The sequence below is a fragment of the Cynocephalus volans genome, chromosome 13, assembly GCF_027409185.1.
Source record: "Cynocephalus volans isolate mCynVol1 chromosome 13, mCynVol1.pri, whole genome shotgun sequence".
Taxonomy (NCBI): domain Eukaryota; kingdom Metazoa; phylum Chordata; class Mammalia; order Dermoptera; family Cynocephalidae; genus Cynocephalus; species Cynocephalus volans.
This window is the reverse complement of record NC_084472.1, coordinates 48,492,996-48,513,513: the sequence shown is the minus strand read 5'-3', so window position 1 is coordinate 48,513,513 and position 20,518 is coordinate 48,492,996. Positions and strand designations below refer to the sequence as shown.

Here is a 20,518-nt window from a genome sequence, read left to right as displayed (position 1 = left end):
CACATTTTAAAGCCCATATGGTAAGCTATTATTTTATTTTATTTTTTCTTGTGAAGATGTTATTATTTCTTGTAAAGAAATTTTAGGACAAGAAATAACATCACATCATTATCCATTATTACCTGAAATATAGTATGTACAGGTCAAGCCATTACTTCAAAGCAAAATTTTTGCTCACAGTTAGCCTTTGGAAAGGAAATGTAGTCTGTTCTGTGAATACGGCTTTCTAAAGATAATCCACTGCACCGGGGTTTCAAGAATAATATAGTAAGAGAATTTTCTTTGGTTCTATTACCTAAATATATTTGGAACTTTCTGTTTGAATACTCTGGAACAAAACTTCTGGGTCTAATTGGCTTAACAAGTACCTCTAAATTTTCATTTTATACCTTTTAATGGCCTCTAATTTCTATGTACACAAATTCTAGCCATCTTTCTGCAAAAAATTATTAGTAGCACCAAATTGCCTCACTGACTGTCAGTAAAACAATCTATCCCCTTTCACTTGCTCCTTTTTCTCCCCAGGGCAGAAAGTTCTCTGACCTACCTTGGCTGATTGTAGGTGATAAGACCCTCATTTCAGGAGAGGTCCCACCCCATCCCCAGGAGGGAAGAATGCTGCACAGACAGGCCTTGCTGGGTTTCCCCACTCAGTCTGTTAGTGTTGGATTATACCCTTTTCGTCCAATCACATTTGCACATAATTGCCCATGCTTCAGTCATGCCTATCCAATGACGCTTCCACAAAAACCAGAGAGCACAGGGTTCGGAGAGCTTCTGGGCTGCTCAACTCATCTGTGTGCTGGGAGGGCTGTGTACCCCATCTCCATCAGAACGGAAGCTCCTGTGCTTGGGACTCTTCCAGACCTCACCCTATGTACCTATTCACCTAGCTGTTTCTTTGTATCCTTTAAAATATCGTTTGTAATAAACCAGTTGACCTGTGTTTTCCTGAGTTCTGTGAGCTGCTCTGACAAACTAATTGAAGCCAAGGAGGGCGTTGTGGGAACCCTGATTTATAGCTGGCTGTCAGAAGTTCCAGAGGCCTGGGCTTAAAACTGGCATCTGAAGTGGGGGGCAGTCTTGGGGACTGAGCCCTCCACTTGTAGGATCTGACACTATCTCCAGGTAGATTGTGTCAGAATTAAATTGGAAGACACCTAGCTGGTGTCTGCAGGAGAATTTCTGGCTTGTTCGCTGGTAGGGAGAAGTCCCCACACATTTGGTCACAGAAATCGGTCTTCTGTGCTGCTTGTTGTACTGTGAGAGTAGAAGAAAAACAGTTTTTGTTTTGCCCTGAATCAGGGACTCTGTTCCTTCTATCTTAAAGAAAAATCCCAAGTAAAATAAACAACATAAAAAGTCATAATTATACTAGTCTAAAAAAACAAAAAACTCATTCAACTACAATGTTTCTTTTTAAATACAGTTTGTTTCTTGAAATAGTAATATTCAGGAGTAAATATTAATACATATTTGAGAACTTTTCCTTTATTTCAAATGAAAAAAGAATATCAATATAGAATGTTATTTTTGCCTTTATCTGAATAAACATATTAAGAATGAAAAAACAGAGTTTTGATCATTCAGTCTTTTTACCCTCAATAACATTCTAAGAAAAAGAATTTATAATTCATAATTCCTTAAAAGCTGGAAAATAAGATAAAGAGGGAGGGATAGAAGGAAAGAGAATAAGAGACTTTCCAGTGCCTGGGCCTGCTGTTTTCATTTTGAAAAGTTAATGAACAAGTTAAATTTTCTAGCAATGCAATTTTGCAGAGATGAACTGCAAGAAACTAGAAGCAGGAGTGTTTGTATTTGCTTGCTGCAAACATTGCCTGTAATGGAAGAGTACAGGCTGCGATATTTGTGTACATACATAAATCAGTTGAAAAAGCCAATTTTACAATCCAGAAATTCCCTCTTCAGGAGGATAGTAAATCCATATTCAAATACACTCAGCATCTGGGGTCATTCAATAATGCCTTATTCACATTTCAGAAGAAAACATTCATCCTTTGCTGAAGTGTGCTTTTAAAGGATATGAGCATGCAAACACAAAATAGCTTATATATCAATTTCTATGTTCTGTCCTGGAGGAAAGAAGTGAAGGGAGTGAAAATTCTAATAACAATGAGTCATTAAACAAGAGAATATGCAATATGATTTCTAAATCTCATCCACTAATGACTTACAATAATCGTAAAAATCAACTTGACATTGACTTGGCAATCTCTTAATTTGAGTGGTGCATGTGTAAAACATTCAGTGTTGTTGCAAATAAAAATGTATTTTCAGGGTTATGTTAATATTTGATTATTTTCCTTTATCTCATTTTTTCTGCTAGGTTCAGTTATTTTCTCCATTCTAATTTTATATTTGTTTCACTAGTTCTTATCCAATATAATGCCTAAAAGCATAAGAGAATTACATTTTAGAGAAATTTCACTAGCTGCAAAGGATAAATTAGTTTGATAAAGGTAAATCTGGTCAAAGTCACAAAATATGACTTTACCATAGATTTCTGCAAAATATGACCAGGAATTATACATTGAATGAAGCAATCACCACTGGTACTAAGTTTGATCCACTGCATATGCTGTATTACTACTTTCTATCATGAACCAGTAATGAAGACATTAACACTCTCAATACTTACATGTAGAAACAGGTTTGCTGAGGCTGCAAACTTCACTAAGACCAAATGCAGTTATTCAAAGGGAAAGCTAGGATTAAAACCCAGAGTATGACTGTCTCTGAGACTCATGTAATTTCTCTGCTGTCTCCCAGAGTTTACAAACCTTGTAGGCCAATCTCCTCACTTGAGAAGTAAGTAAACTAGGGCCCAGGGATAGGAAAATGCTTTCCCAGAGTGCACAGAACCAGGTTAGGACAGATTCAGGCCAGACCAACCCTCCTTGGTGGCTTTGGCTCATTTTAAACCCTGAGACACATTTGCAATAATGAAGCATTTCTAGAAAACTGATTTTAGGGATTAGCGTACATATTCTCAGCTATACTCTGCCTAATATAAGCTCTAAGTCATAGAAACTTCCCAGGCCAGGAAAACATTAATCACTAAGTAACATTGCTTCATAAATATAACCTTATTGACTTCAAGAATGGCTTTCAATGGCTGTTTTTATAAAGGAAGGGATAATAATGAAATATTCTGTTCTAACAAATATGTCAGGAAACAGAGTCTTTCTTTATTCCATCTCTTTCCATAGTCCTGTCCAGCACAGTACTAGAGTTATGTCCTATACTGGTGAATATGGGTAAAAGAGACATCACTGTTTCCTGATGGAATAGCCTTCAACCATCACAACATTTATAAAATCAAGTGTACTGGAAGTAAACAACCCTTTATTTAATTTATTCAAGTCTGGTGGGAGAGGATGTGGGATCAATGCCACTCACTGTGCTGTTCCAGAACATTTCTTCACATGGAAGATACCAGTCTGTACTATAGTTGGTGGCTGGAAGAGCAGAAGTTACATATGAATAATAGTAAATGAAGTAGTGAAGATTTGTCTGGCTTACCCGTGAATTAACCACTTCCAGGGAGACATTCTGAGGCGGGGCACTTGGCACTAAAAAAAAAAATAATTGAATGAGGTGTTATAATTACTGCCAATGTCTTGAAAGGGAAACTCCCAACACTCTTAAAAAGAGAAAGTGTGTCTTTTTCACAGTTCATAATGATGATTAGGTAGGCTAACCCAGGTGTCACTTCAAACTTTTCTAGAGAGATGAAAAATAACTGCATCTGTTTATTTTTTCTCACTTGGTGGGCCAGTTAGTTTTCCATCCAGGGAGTCCCCCAAACTCTCAGGCAACAGAAGACCTGCCGTGACACCAAATACTGCCATTTAATTACAGCTTTCTTGTGAAAATCTTCCCAGAGAAACCAATAAAAACACACATGAGATTTCCTCAAGTGGTTTTAAAGGCTTAAGTTATTGTGCATTTCAGGAACTGCATGGTTTTATGATGAAATATGTCATTCTAATGGTCATGCAGGTTGCTTAATCTCTTTAATGAAATCTTTATTATCTCCTAAGAGGTGAAAAGAAGAAATATTTTCCATTTTTTTTAGCTGCGTATAATTAAACCTGTGTGTCATAGATGCAAGCAGGTTACCAAATAGCATTTAGCAAGTCAATTTTATTAACAAAGGAGCAGTTTGTTTTTCTTTGTAGATTTTCTAGGAATTTTGTTTCTCTTTCATGATTTTTCATTTTCCCACTTCTTTATGGAAGGATGAAGAACATATATAGCTCTCTTTTTAACAGTTGTAATGAATATTTACTATATCAAAAAAGTGAATATTCTATCATGTGAGTAATTCAAAGTAATTCATTGAATGGCTGTTATGTGTCAGGAACTATTCTAGGTGTCTGGGATGAATCAAGAATAAAATAAAACCTCCTGCTTCACAATAGGAATAGAAGGAGCATTCGGTAAATTTTTAACACATCTTAAATTCTAATATGAGTAGTTCTTATCCTTGTTTGTGACAAATAAATGAATTTAATAGAGAAGAAATGTTCTCAGGCATTTTCAAAATTCTAAGAGCCATTTTTTGTCATGTTTCCATTTTTTTTACCTGAACTTGAAAAATATCTATATTTTTCTGCAGGATCCTTATATGTTTTCTAGAATTTATTTATGCCCTACTCTGCTTTTACCTTCTGAATAATCATCATCAGGAAGACATGATATATCTGATTAATTTTTATATCCTCAAAACTTACAATCAAATAATACTTACTGAATCAACGATTGTATGGACAAATGGATATTTACTTAAATATCACGTCCTGGACCTTTCTTGGACATGATGGCAATTGCAATCACTTCTTATGTTTTGATTTTGAACTTCTTGTCTTAGTGCTTGATAACGATTGTAGCCAATGTAGCGTGTGATAAAATGCTCACCTGAGGCTTGTTGGTCATAAATTAAGTAAACATGTATTTTTCAAAAATATCTCATAATTTAAGAAATATTTCAGTATTTAAATTTTTAAAGTTCATACTATGGTTTTTAAATTAAATACAGATTGAAACACCCATAGGGAGAAAAATTTTTGTCTGTTTTGATGTTGAATCTCCAGCATTGAGAAGAGAATCAGGCGCATGGTGCACACTCAAAAAATAGTTGTTGAATGAATGAATTAATTAATAGAAAGCTTATAAGGTATAATAAAAATGCTTTCATGTTGAGGGTTTTGGTCACAAGTTTTGTTTTGTTTTGCAATTTTATTTTTTAAATTGAAGTATAAATTGAATTTACTATTTATTTATTTTTATTTAATTTCTTCAATTATAAACGTAATTATTAAGGTATAAATTAGAATTTTATTTTTTAAGTTGAGGCATAAAATGCTCTACATCATACCATATCACAGAGTTTTGAAAAATGTTATCTTTTAAAAGCAAGTTTGGAAATGATATCTTAAGTAATGATAAATTGCTCTTAAACATGGAAAAATATTTTAGTTTATATTTAACATGATGATGTAACATTTATTTGTCATGTTATGTGTTGTTAGTAATATTACACTCATTTTTTAAGCAATTAAGTAATATTAAAACATAATTTCAGTAACACTACTAAACTTATGATAAGAGACTGAATTTTGGAGGAAGGAGACAGTAAGCTAGATTTTCACGTGTTTTGTTCTGGGTACTGTGCTAGCTGATATGTAACTTTCAAATGTCATTTTAATTTAAGTTTATAAATGGTATTTAACTCCTCATTTCCAGAAAGTAAAAAATACACTAAGAGAAAGGATATATGTTTGTTCTTCTTTCTGTAACTACCACCATTTTAGAAGCATCTGGATTATGTTCTGTATTAGGAATTGAAAGCCAATTTAATAAGATTTTAAAGGTCCTTATAACAATGACATTGCTGTACTTTGTCTTTTTTTTTTTTTTTCAATATAAATTTCTATTATTTTCCATTAATAGCATACTGGCTATTCTTGCCATGTTAGAAAGGAAAGCAGAGTATAGCATTTTTAGTTATCAATCTCTCTGCCCTCCTTCTCGCTAACCATTTCCATAATATTTAGAGATAAATAGATACAATGGATAGGATTAGATGCGTAGTGGGACTGAGGGGAATCCACATTTACCTGGGCTTTTCTTTCTTTCCAAGATGTCTCATTGTCTTATGCGGCAGAGGGGGAAGGACAGTTTGCTCTTCAAAATGTCAAGTAATTTGTCATTTACAATAGGTCTATTAAAGTCAATCAGAGGTGGGTCTGAAAATTGCCTTCAATACGGTAGAGCAAGCTGGTTAGAAACACACGGTGATGGGGCATTCTGAAGGGCAGACCAGGTTCCCACATTGTAAATGAATCACCGTAAGTGCAAACCCTTGAATTCCTCCCCTTAGCAAACACGTGCTGTCATGTACACACAATTTATGGATCAAAATAATTCAAATTTAATTATGAGCTTTTATTCTTTAAGGAACTTATATGGGAAATTTATCATAGACTAAGAGAAACATGTTTCCACATTGAATCCTGCCTCTTTACTCAATAGCTTATGTGGCCTAGCTCTGCGGCTTACTAGTTTTTGTGACCTCTTTCTAACTTAGATTTGTCGTCTGTAAAGTAGGGAAAATTACAGTATTGTGAGGACAAAAGATTAATGCAAAGTACTTAGATCAGAGCCTTGTACTTTTAAGTACTCACTAAATATTAGTGATAACAGTGTTAACAGTATTATTATAGCACATTCTTATAGTTATGTTACCTATATAATTGGGTCCTTTTGCTTCTGGACACAGCAAGCTGGCACAGACACTCATAATTTTAAATTCAATCATAAAAGCTGTTTATGACCTCTGCATGTCAACTAGTTCAAGATACTGTTTTGGAACAAACTGAGAAAACTAGTTGTATGACCTTATGTTCCACGGTCTCAACGATTTGAAGAAGTAGGTCATTGTAAACAAATGGTTCACTGAGTGAAGGAATTTGAATAAGAAATTATGTTTCTAACCAGAAAAACAACTAAAGCAGAAGTAAATTAGAAATGACAGCTTATCTCGATAAAAATCTTTATAAGCATCTTAGCAGAACAGGAAAACCATTGGGATAATTCAGAAAAATTATGTACATTTAATTTTTTCTATTTTTCTCTGCCCCAATATAAATTTTTATGATAAAAATTCCTCTAACATGATGAGAAATATCATGTTCTCTACAACACAGATGCATTTAGAAACAGTCATATATTAAATGAGACTTACAAATGGGAAATTCTAAAAATAAGTCTTTACAAACACTTGTAGAGTTTTAGCTGAACTGTCTGATTAATTCAATAAATATTTACTGGGTTTTAGGGATACAGAGATGAGTATAACATCATCCCTCATATTTAAGATCATGTAATATAATGAGAAAAATATATTGGCAGAGATAACATTTATTAAACACATAGATGTATGTCATATGCTGTTTTAGGTGTTTACATGAAATAGCTCATTTCATTTTCACAACAACCACCTTTAACAACATCCAAAAAGTCAACGGAGAAGAGTACTCTGTGACTGAGGACTGGGAAGTAGGTGACTATTAAATGTGATTAAAAGCATCTAAATGTGATGTGTGACCTCAGCATGAACAGCTTCAGTAGGGAGGAGAAGATATCAGGTTGAAGTAGACAGAAAGGGGCTGGGTAATAAGGAGATGAAAGACAAGAGTGCAGAGTTTTTGTTGGAAAGTAAAAGAGATGAGTTGATTGTAAAGACAAATGCAGATGAGGTCAGGCTGCCCACTCTAAGGGCACCATGAAGTCCCTGCTTTCTCTGATCAAATGCATCTGATAGAGGGAATTGCTGTCCTTTGCACAGTGTTTATTGGTAGGGTCACAAAATCCTTTTTTCTCATGACAGACATTTTCTAAGTCCTAAACACTGCAACACTTTCAAAAGGTAATTCTTGGGCTAATGAGCAATAATCTATCTTTCTCACTTATGACATTTAAAAGCAAAGTGAAGAATAAGGCCACAGTATTACAGTCCAGAGCATGAATGAAATCTACATAAATTATGTAAAATATTCATTTTCATTTGTTTTTCTTTTATTTTTATAATTATAAGTTGTGAAGTAATTTATTCTGCCAGTAAATATTCTGTTCTGTCTTCAATGACAGAATTGGATGGATGAATGTAAGATTAACAGTAAAAATAATACTGAAGTGGTGTTACATATAAAATACATTTTTTAAGTCAAAATTGCAAATGAGCATCACTCCTGTGTCCTCTTTGCAGTGTCTTTCATAATATGCATGTCCTTCCTCATTCCACTGACATTGTTGGAAATATCCACAAAGATAGCTTCCCAGATTGAGGAATGATAGATGGGTCACAAAATCACAAACTAAAGTCATTTTTTAATTCAAAAGATCAATAATTTATAGCATTAAACACACCAACATGAAAACCATTGCTAAAAGGACCTCGCTCATTGCCTTTTCAATATTCATGGGGGTTATCTCTGCATTTCTGCCCCTCCTGCGTTTTCACTGGTCCCACCTAATATACACTGCTCTACTTTATTTTCACTTTATATTAAATTTTCCAACTTTTGATTATCAACTATTCCATAGATCTCTAGTTTCCCTTGCCTCTGAATTGTTAAATTAATTATCTTCATTAATAGTTCTTTCTCTATTTTATGGCATTTTAGGAAAATAGGCGAAGTACAACAAAAAGTATACATTTTTGTGTTCAGTTTTAATATTTTCAATGCTAGATTATTTGCCCCAAGTCCTTATGATATATTTTCAAGTTAAGAGGCATATATAGGGTGGATTGTATATCACCTATGCTTTTAATCATCTGTGCCCTTTTAGGATGAAAAATAGAAGAAAGATGTCAGTCTAAATTATTCCACACACATGAAAAAATGTGTTTGTGTTATAGTATTTATAGAAATAAAGAAACATTCACAGAAAAATAATGCATACTGACTCAGAGTATGCTCGTATATGAGTACCTTGATAGAAAGTTTAAATTTGACTATAATAGGTAGTGTGTGTAAATTAGCCAAATTTCTAATTTATGCTAATATATTACATAAAATTTTAGTTGGGGAGCCTTGAAAATGAAATCCATGACATGCACACAATAGTATTTCATCACTATATAACAAATATGTGAATGAAGATTTATTGTCTAGAACTTACCATCAGAAAGTGTAACCACTGTTATATCATCAGTAGATACTCCTGGCCCATAGCGATTATAAGCTAAGAATCGAAGAGTATACTCCGTGAATTTTTTCAGGCCTTCCAGTTTATAAGATAGTCCATCAAGCTCTATATTCTGGAGATATAAAACACCACAACTGTTATTACGGACGCACATTAAAGCAGAAATGGCAGCCATTCTGTTCAATTGGTGAATGGATATTACACTCTTACTCACTAAACCACACTCTACTGCTCTCTAGACTTATAATGAGTTGTTGTAAAACCTCACTTATGACACAGACTCCCCCACTAATGTCCAAACTACCCTGCAGACTCCTTGTTAAGACAGCACCAAGCTATTTCTGCAGTCATTAAGTTCCAATTTGTTTAACACCACCCAATATATTGAACCGTCTGGGTTATTCCACCCACTCCAAAATCCTGGCAAGCTGAAGGGAGGTAGTGAGTGCATGGGAACAGAGACTTGCTCCTTCATCCCAAATAGAATAATTCACCAAGAAACAACAGATTTTGTCCTTCACTTGCTGAAATATACCCACATATCTTGAAACTGTCAGATACATTTTTGTCTTCCAAAATGCTGTGAGGAAGATGGAAACTATTTTTGGCACTTCACAACTGCAGTAAATGAGGTACTGAAGGTGAAGGTCATTGAGAAAATCAGAGCCAGTTTCCTCTAGAAGACCCATCATTTAGCTCTGCAAAATGATCCCCACACTCACATCTATCTTGGCTGATACTGTTTTTAAATTTATTTAAGTGGGTTGGTGAAATGCATTATTGAAGGGCTAAAATACATAAAGTGGGAAGAATAGAAAGTTGAAAAATAAGAGCTAAAAATAGCATGGGGAAAGCTAGTGTAAAAAAACATACATTAAAAAGAATGATTACATAGATTACACAGGGGGAGCTCTTGTAATGCTTAACTTATGACTTGGATCTGGATATGAACTTTTTTCCCAATAGGACTGTGGCAAAATTATTTTAAAATAAAATCCCTGACCATGCAGTTTATATGAAAGCATGAAGACCATTCTATGCTTGGAAACCTTCACAACACATAGTAAGAACTCCCATATCCTGAGGCCACATTCCTATTTAACTGTACACTTGTCTATACAGCTTTTCTCCCATGAAGTTGAGAATCCGGAAGTAAACATCTCAATAGTCATATGTATATGTCACAAAACAGAACTGCTGAGCTTCATGTGTCTCCCTGACAACGTATTCTCTCTCTCTTAACCTGAACAACTAACTTGCTTCTTTTTAGGTGTCTGTGCTAATCACAGATAGGAAGCAAAATGTAAGAAGGAGGGTAGGGTTCTAAAAGTAAGTTCTACTAAAAACAATGAAAAATAATAAAACACAGCCTGATGGTGGGGAGAGGACAGAAATAATATCAAATATATGAGAATGAAAAGGGCAGTTTGGCCAAGGCCACTGAATATGTGAACAATTACCCCTTTGGATAAGGAGTGAAAATGCAAATAGCTTCCAGGACTAGGAGGGTTAATACAACTGTGGTCACCCACACTGGTCCAGGTCACTAATTGTTGACTTCACCTCATTGCCCACTTGCTTCTTTCACTACCAGAATTCAATTAAATTGTTTAACGTTTTCAGTAACAAGGGCTTTAAAACTAATCAACTATCCAACGAATGTGTAAACACTGAACTGCAGTAGGAGCTTGCAGATCTCCTCCTATTTCTCTAGCCCTGGAGGCATCCAGTAGATGGAAGCAGTGTGGCCCATTTCCTTACCTACCTGTTCTTTTCCTGTGGACACCTCAGTGCAGAACAATCTGTAACCTTGGACTGGACCATTTGCATAGGCAGGAGGTTCCCAGGTAATAAGAATTGAGGTAGGTGAGGTAGATACAGCTTGCAGGTTTTCTACTGGCCCTGGAACTTGCACTGCATACAAAAGAAATTGGTTAGAATTAAAAAAGTTTCCTTTCTCAAAACAAACAAAATTACATCTTTTACGGTTCAAGGAAATTAGAGAAGCATGTAGTATTTTTTACAACCATATGAAATAACAATACAGAAACATAAAATATAAATGCAAAATAATGAAACTTTAGAATCCCTTAATTTTAAAATTCAGAAAAAAGTTTATATTAATCAAAATTATTTATCGCATTTTACCATTGAGGAAACTGGTCAAAAGTATAAGTGACTAGGATAATGGCAGAATAAGTGTGGGATTCTGAATCTACATTCTTAGTCTAGAATATTTTCCACAATGCCAGTATTCCTTCGCCTGTGTATTGCTAATAACTGCAGAAGGAAAACAGAAACTATATTAGAGAACATTATTTCTATATTACATTATGGTTCTAATTATAATACAAATGGGCAGCAGTGCTATGGATCGTTTACCACATTGTCTTTATTTAAGTCAGCATTTCAGAATCTTGCCTGTTTCTGGGTCCTTTAAATACATTTTAGAATTTCATTTTCCCTTTAACTTTCTAATATTCCATTTTCTCTCATTACTATTACTTTACTTAATCAAGGATAAGTAACTTGCTTATTCATAACATTCTAGAGAGGACAGGTCCACAAAAGCTTTACCAAAACACTTGTGTCCTGGTGTATTTCGAGACAGAAATATTCATATTTTACAAAAGGAACATAGTGCATATGCAGTGTTTCATGTAACACTCCTAGCAGGGTTTGTGGTAGCACCCTGTTATCAAATGCAATCATATATTTGCAACAAAACATGATATCCACACTTCATAAGACTATTAAAAACTAAGAATAGCCTAGCATAAGATCAGATCAGGTTTGCATGTAAAGTGAGTTAAGAAAAATCTTTAGTTTTACTCTTTGTAAATTTTGAATTTGTCCATAATTGTGTATTTCTGCATATGTACCTGAATATAAATACATGGTTTGTAAACGGCAAATGCAATAGCTATGTTATTATTACTTAAAATAAATAAATTGTCTTACCATTACAAGTATAATTATAATTTTACTTAAAACTGCTGTCTACATATTTTTCTCAGCTTTGGATACCACCTAGCTTTCGAAAGATAAATATTGTATGTCTCATATACAATTCTGTGCAAATACAGAAAACAATTCAATAGCAAAAATGTCATTGGGAAAAAATGGCTGGCAAGACAGCTGAGGGCACACTTCTTAGATCAGTATGGAACCTAGTAGCACATCTCTGTATTATTTTTTAGAATTTGTCCATGGACTCCAGCCTCCTTAAGCCATTGCTGCTCACATATTCATTTGGAAAAAATATACATATTTATGTCAGAACCATATATTTTGGGCCACCTTTACATATTTCCCACCAGTCACAAAATCTTGAGAATCCCTGTTCTTGACAATTGTGTTCTTTTGGCCTTAACAACTGATCTTTTTTTTTCCTTTTTAATGTTTGTATAAAAAAACTTATTTGAAAGTTATAAGAATGAGAATTTTTTATCCAGCTTTATCCATTGTCAACACACACACACACACACACACACACACATATAAAATCATATATAGGAAGGTACTTCAAAAAGTTTGCAGGAAAATAGAACCAAAAGATACCATGAACTTTTTAAAGTACCCTCGTATATCTTAATCTCTCTCTTTCTCTGTATACATATACACTCTCTCAGAGAGAGACAGACAGAGACAGAGAAACTGAGAGAATGCATATTAATCTTCACATATCACGGCTCTTTACCTTTAAATATTATAGTGCATATTTCCTAAGAAATAGTACAGTTATCAACTGCAGTGAATTTAATACTAATACAATACTTTTATCTAATCTTCATCTGCATTCCAACTGTCTCAACTGACCAATAATATTGTTTATGTAGCATTTTTCCTGCCAATTCAGGATCCAGGCTAGGGTCAGGTCTCATTGCCATGTCTCTTTAGGCTGCTGTGAACTGGAAATGTTCTAAAGTCGTTCTTTGTCTTTTAGGTCACTGGTATCTCTGAAGAATCTAGTCCTTCTTTTTATTAATAAATGTTCCTCACTTGGGGCATGTCTTAATTTCCTCGTGTTAGATTTAGGCTATGCATACCAGACCGAAATAAAACATAAACGCCGTCTGTTCTCAGGGCGTCACCCCTAGAAGCACAGGCTCTCTCTCCGGCCCTCCTCTCTGATAAGAGTTGAGTACCTGGCCATGGTGATGGCAGGTTTTTCCATTAAAGAGTTTGCTGGTCCCCACCCCAGCCTGCCCTCAGCTTCACCTCTTGCAACTGATAAGCAATCTGTGGGGAAAAACATTAGACCCATGAAAATATGCTCCTCATCAAACTTTCCCATTGATTTAGCATCTATTAATGGTTCTTGATGGGATTGGTTTTTGGCATAGTGGTTACAAAATGATGATTTCTTTTTTTTTTTTTTAACTATTCCAGAGCTTTCTCCACATTTATTAGTAGGCACTCAGCATTTTTTCGTAAGCAAGAGCCTTTATTTGTATTTATGGTTCTATTATCTCGAAGAGTACATGGATTCCTACTTTTTTATGGTCTATAATTCATTATTGTCTTTAATTATTTTGGTGTTCAACTTGTCCCAGATTTGGCAGGGGGTGGGGGGTACTTCTTAAGCTGGTTTCTCTGTCCTTGTGACATACTCCATTATTTATCAGTGCACTTCTCATGTCTTTCGGGTGTAATATGTTCCAGGCTCATCTTGATCTTGCCTCAGCTCTGGAATGAGGCATTTCTTCAAGGTGCTCTAGTTCTTCTTAGTGGTGAATGGTATCAAAGACAAAGATACAGATATTAGGTGTGTTACATGCTCCTTGGGTGTCTTTGCTTCTAGGTCCTTTAAGAGAACAGAGCTAAGAAGCATATACATGTATGTATGTATAAACATACATTTATGTTTACATATATGCATATACTTGAATATGCAGATACATATACATATTTTTCATGACTCCGCAGTGATGCCCACATTCTAATCCACACTACTGGATTTGGTCTTGCCTTGACCATTCCTCTTTGAGATGTCCTTTCTTCCAAAGGGAGAACTCTTGCTCCCGAAGAGCTGTATTTTACAGACACTTAATGAAAGTGTCCTCACCTCAGTACTCTTCCAGAAAGAGATCATTTTTCCATGAAAAAGTCCCCTGTTCCACAAAAGAAACTTTAGAAGACAATGTTGAACAATGGCGAGTCTTTGTGTCACGGTTTATTGTGATACTTTAGGAATTGGCTTCATGGGGAAAAATAAAAATAAATACTTGTCCATTGATATTGTTCAACTGGATTGTCACAGATCACAGTATAATGTTGTAAAAAACAGTAATGAAAACATAAATACTTTGTATGCTTCCAGGACTACTGATATAATCACAAAGATAATGTAAATATTTTGAGAGGGGGTACTTTTGATTTAGAATCTATTTTTATATCTCATATATAGATAGATAGATACTACATAGTCTATTATTATTCCTCTACAGAGGAAGACAGAGAAAGGAGTGAGATCATTGAGACTGAGTGACCTGCTAAAGATACATGCTGAATGTGAGGTATGCAGGATTTTGACGTGGTTCACACAGGGCATACACGTGTGTCCTGGTGATGTGTTTAGTATTATAGGATTGACTGAATGTGTTTCTTCTTGCTCTCCCATGGCTAAACTAAAACAATATATATATATATATTTTTTTTGCTGTAAACATGGCTAAATTTGGGAGCAAAGATTCAGATTTAAAAATGACCATATTTCAAGGGTGTCATTCCTGCTATGAGATGTAATACATTCAAGGAAAGTAAATGAGCCAAGACCTGGGTTCGCAAAGCAGAAGGACTCCAGGACTGGGAGATTAGTGGGTGTATGGGAGAAGGGGAAGAGAGGCAGTGCTTGCGAAGTTTCTGCTCATCTGTCCCACTAGAGCACAATGGGGTGGTGGGATATGATTCAAATAGACTCCAAGTTTCGAGGGGCAAAAGAGAAGAAAATGAACTTGCACCTCACCTGACCCATCACATGCACCGTAGATGGTAACTTCGCAGAAGGGAAAAGAGTGTGAGGAATGTACAGGACACTCTGAGACTTTCTTGAGGTTCCAAGTGTGTCACGGAAGAGAAGCCATAAATGACCTGTTCCCCGAGAGTGAAACACATGATAATCTGCAAGAGCAAACTAAGAGAGCCGCCTACCAAGGCAGGGGCTACACATAGTCAGGAGAATTAAGGTGTGCACAGCCCACCTGACTATGTATGGCTCTTTGAGAATCACTGAGGCTTGGAAACTTGTGGGAATCAGATACACAGCCATTCCAATCAGGCATTGTGGGGAAACAGACTAATGGGATGTCTGCAGCTCGAGACAACACTCTCGGAAGAGCAAACATTAGGCCACATGCCATCCCCGCTAAGCTCCTCAGCCACAGCTGGTTAGTGTTCTGGCTCTTAGTTCAGGGAGAATGGTCAGAACACACCATTTAGTTCTGCAAACAGTAGGAGCAATTGTCTTCTCCATGGTGATATGCACAATGCTTGCTACATAAAAAGTATTCAACAGATATGCATCACATGAATGACTTTATATATGATTACCAAATGCTACCATAAATCACAAGCCTAAAATGTCCTATGTGGTCTAAACCATTTGATTTTGTTGATTCAGCATTGTTACTACAAGTGATCAGAAAAAGTATTTTCCTAACATACCTGATGAGAACTAACGTGGCTGTGTGTATCGTGTGTGCGAGCCTGTGTGCATTTCGCCTGTCTTGTGATTTCTTCATATATGAGGGTACATCATAAAGTTTGTGGAAAAACAGAATTCAAAGATAATACAGCTCCTTCCATGAACTTTTTGAAGACCCCTCATGTATGTAGCTTAGTTGTTACTGATAGGAGAACATCAGATAGTAGGTACCTTAATCTGGACTCAGTTTATACTGGTGGGGCCACCCCTGATCAACTGTTTACCAGCTGCATTCTTCTCCCTTCCTCATGGTCATCGGATGCTATTAGGGAGAAGCATGTTCTTGGGTTTACAGAAGAATTTTAGCAGAGATAATGGATACCAGAAATGGAAAGCAGCATTCAGAGCATTTAGTTCAAGTATTCACAAACAACAGTAGACACATGTTTTTACCAGTTGCCAAGCAAATGAGAATATTCTGTTCGTTGGTATAAAATTTCCAATTGCTTCTTTTCCTGAGAAAGGATTATCCTTCAATATTAAATTATTTCCTACTTTATCTATTTTGTCTTAAAATATATTTTATGATCTGATTGTATTGGTAGAATTTATTTAATACTCATATATTAAAATAAGAATACCATAATCTTATGTTGATATGAATAAATATAAATATCAAAACATCAAAGGATTACCATCAAATTATATATATATATGTATATATATTTCATTCATAAAATACTAACCCTCTCGTTTAGACCAAAGTACTACCTGCACGTGATATATTCTTTGAAACATTCCTGGTTAGTGTAGACGCTGTGTTTTACTTAAGCTATTAAATGCTTACTCATCCTCATAACAGAACTGTAAATTGAAATTCATGAATTCCCTAACGTTTTCCCTTTGAATTATAGCTCTAACACATATCTCTGGATGATATATTGTTTCATGTTACTTATAGAGATATATACTTGAATGTATATATATGTATATACTTGCACATTTATTCAGGTCCATATCAATAAAGATATTTAAGTATAATTTATATACTTTTACATATGCGATACATTATGTGCTTATGAGCTGCAAGAGAGAAAAGAAAAAGGGAAACTCAAGAATGTTCAACAATGGGAATTAGGTGTGAAATCAATACAGTTAACAGCTTCAGCCTTTCATTTCATTATGCTTTAGTATGTCAGTCAAGAAACTTAATGGGCTTAACTGCTTATCATTTCCAAGATGTCTTTAATAGTCCCCACTAATCCCCTCAGTTGGACAATACTTTTGTGGCAAACTGCATCTCATTTCTTTCTATCTCCATTCAAGTTACCTATTTCTTAAAAGAATGGAAAGATTTCAGAATAGATGCATAATATATGTAAGTAACTCATCAATCAATGTCAGGCTAACCAACTACCTTTTTAAATTTCAATACTGCGTTCGAGTAGAAATTCATAATAACACCTGTATCTAAGAACAAATTAAATACTTATGTTGGAGTAAATGAGACGTATTACATGTCACTATTTGCACTGGGGACAATAATTTGTGACTCTCTCTATATATAGTATAACAGAGTACTTTATAATGAGATCTTATTGCATATTAACCAAAAATAATGGCATAAGATAGCCAAATCTTTAATAAAGCATGATTTATCACATATAATCATATTGAAGACAGGGTGTGTGCATGTTTGAAAGACAGAGCGATGAGAGAGAATATACCACCACAATTTAATGAGCTACAATTGATTAATTATAGATGACACTCAGGAGATATGGTTTCTTGTTACTCTACCCATAATAAAGACCTGTGATTGCCATCAAGGTGTCTATGGACATCCTGAAATTGTATGCACATTTTAAGAATCTAATATGTACATTTTTTGAGTGTAGGGTCCATAGCTTCTTTTATTGGTGTGTTCGATCTCATAAGTGGTATAGCTCCCAATGAATTAGATATCTCTGGTTTCTTTTGGTTCTGAAAATCAGTGATTCTTTATTATACAATTATTTGTAGTGATTGTTAATTATTTCAGGATGGAAAATATGACAATTTTACTTTAAAATATAACTTCATTTTTTAAATCAAGTGCTAGCTAGTCTTTAAGAAGCCAAAACATATTTGTGACAGAACATTTCTATGTTATTTTTCAAATCATGGGCATTGCAAAGGCATTTCAATTCATCTGGTTTAATTCACAAAGTATTTCAGGTTATATAAGATGTTAAGTCTTCTGGTGATAAAGAAGTCACATAGCATATATGAATTAATACTGCTTTTTTTTTTCTTTCTTTTGCTCTGTTTCTATTCAAATAACTACCCATTTGCCTTTCTCACCTCTGTAGTGTAATTAATTTGATATTTATATAAATCATACTAAAATCTAAATTATGATTTGTCAAATATGTTTATAAAAATATTGGGAGTTTAAATAATCCCTTCCAAATAAGAATGTGAATAATAATAATGATGATAATAAAAGCTTTAGAGGGATCAAGCTGTGCCACTGTCTTCATAATACTGAGTGAGGCTGATGTCTGTTAGCCACTACACTGATGTTTCTCAGCTGGAAGTCCAAAATGAAGACAAATGTTAGCGTCAGAGAATATGTAGTTTAACATTTGAATATTTAAGGTCTTTTTAATATGACTGTGTAGTACAATGAGTTTTACTGTTTCTAAATCACCAATTTAACAGCCAACAGTTTATTTTCTTTCCTTTCCACTTTTTTTTAAGACCAATGTAACAGTGGATTTGAAAAATCCATCACATGCATTGTCATTCAAATAGTGACCTCTAATTTACATGCTCTCAATTCAGTCCAGACTTCCGAAGATAATTTTACCTCTTTATTAGTTTGCTAATTTAAAAATGATTCGTGAGCTTATTTTACAAAATGGATAGCAAGGGATCTTACTAAGTAATTATCTATAGTGATCCAAATAGATTTAGACCACAAAGGTCTCTTCCTTTAAGCAGCAGATTCTATTGCTGATGAGCTCAGTGAAGGTGTTTCAAATGCAAGCCATTTCTGAAACTACTTGTATTTATTGATAGTAAAGTGTATGGTTTGGTTGCCTCTTTGATTTTTTTTCTCCTGTAGTTAACAGCTTTAATGATATTTCTATGAAATCTGTTCCTATTCTGTATAGGGAATACAGCATCGAAAAGCCTGCAGGCAATGTAATTATTAACATAATGAAACCCCTTTTGATTGAACTATACGTAGTTAGGAGATATGACAGTAATTTGGCAAGGAAGAAGCACAAACCATGGGATAGGTTTCTCTTATGAAACCACAGGAGTCTGACAAGATTTGGTTGGAGAAAGCAGTTATTACCTGTTCATTTTATTTTTGGTTTTAATATGCTATCTACTAAGTCACAATGTACTCAACTGTGCCATTATGATTGTGTATGTGTGTATAAATACATATAGAAATAGATATAAGCAAACACTTATATACAGTGTGTGTGATATATATGAATATGATTTATTTATTATTTATATACACACATGTAATATATTAAATGATGGATATTTTTGACAGCTTAATAGAAAAAAACTTTAATGATTCTCTCTGAAAACAATAGTCTTGGAAGTAGACTTTTTGTGATTCAACCTAGAACGCAAAGCAATTTAATAATAAAAGTGATTACAGGAATTGACCTCAAGATAAGTTCTTTTCAGGAAAGTAGCTCAGATTTTTCACTAACACAACCAAGTAGGAATAACCTTGTTGAAGGATATAGAGTATTTTGAATATCATTGTGGAAAACATAAGCAATACCTAGAAATGCAAAATGTAGTGAAGAATGTAGATTCCTGACTGCATATTGAGGTCTTAAACCGTTTAAATTGGATATTTCTAAGAAATGTCAAAGGCAGCTGCTCTGTTTTTATGATCTAGAAAAATTACCTAAAGATATCAAACATTGAACGTACAAATTTAAAATTTCAGCCAAAGGTGCTTAAGTTGACATACTACATTTATATATTACTAAAGACGTGATGTCATATAAACCTAATTATACTGACTTAAAATTTTTTTCGTTCTCAGAATAGCTTGGATCTGGTTATTGTCCATTGTGATTGAAAATTTCAGATAAAAGTATCAGCTAATTTTAAAGTCTAATCGTACTTTGTAGGTGTTTAGCATACAGTGCTTTCTCCAGCACTGTGAAATATTTTATTATTGTAGAAATATTCAAGGAACTCATTGGGACATAGAAAATATGCACGAAACACCAAAAGATGAACAATACACAATATATAGTCAAGGCTAAAATGTCTAAGTATTCCAGAAATAAATCTATGGATGTAGACTACAGTAATGAGGAATGGTTATGGGGAGTTTGGTCAAGAATATTTCTTGAAGAATAATTAAGGATTGCATTGAAGGAATAAAGAAGGAGAGGGGAGTTCAGGCATACAGGACAAATCTGGTGAGTCAGGATACATCAGTGTGAATCAGTTTTACGGGTAACGGCTTTAACCCCTTTAGCCTTTCCAGAATAAAACTTACAAGTTGGTAAATGGAAAGAGAAACTACTATATGGTTTGGGGAAGGCTTCAGATGATGAGGTCATCACTAAAAAACAATGAGAATAATTCCGAGGTGTCCTAAAT

General features: G+C 34.5%; 1 protein-coding gene across 1 annotated transcript in view; it reads right to left on the bottom strand.

Annotated features, from left to right (window-relative positions):
* The window catches only part of DCC (DCC netrin 1 receptor), a 770,973-nt gene that overhangs the window by 292,392 nt on the left and 458,063 nt on the right, over positions 1–20,518 (bottom strand). Inside the window, exons 11-13 of the mRNA XM_063076686.1 lie at positions 11,003–11,151; positions 9,211–9,349; positions 3,544–3,593 (exon numbers count right to left, since the gene is read on the bottom strand). Of these exons, the coding sequence (XP_062932756.1) occupies positions 3,544–3,593; positions 9,211–9,349; positions 11,003–11,151 (338 nt within the window). The remainder of the gene's footprint in view (positions 1–3,543; positions 3,594–9,210; positions 9,350–11,002; positions 11,152–20,518) is intronic.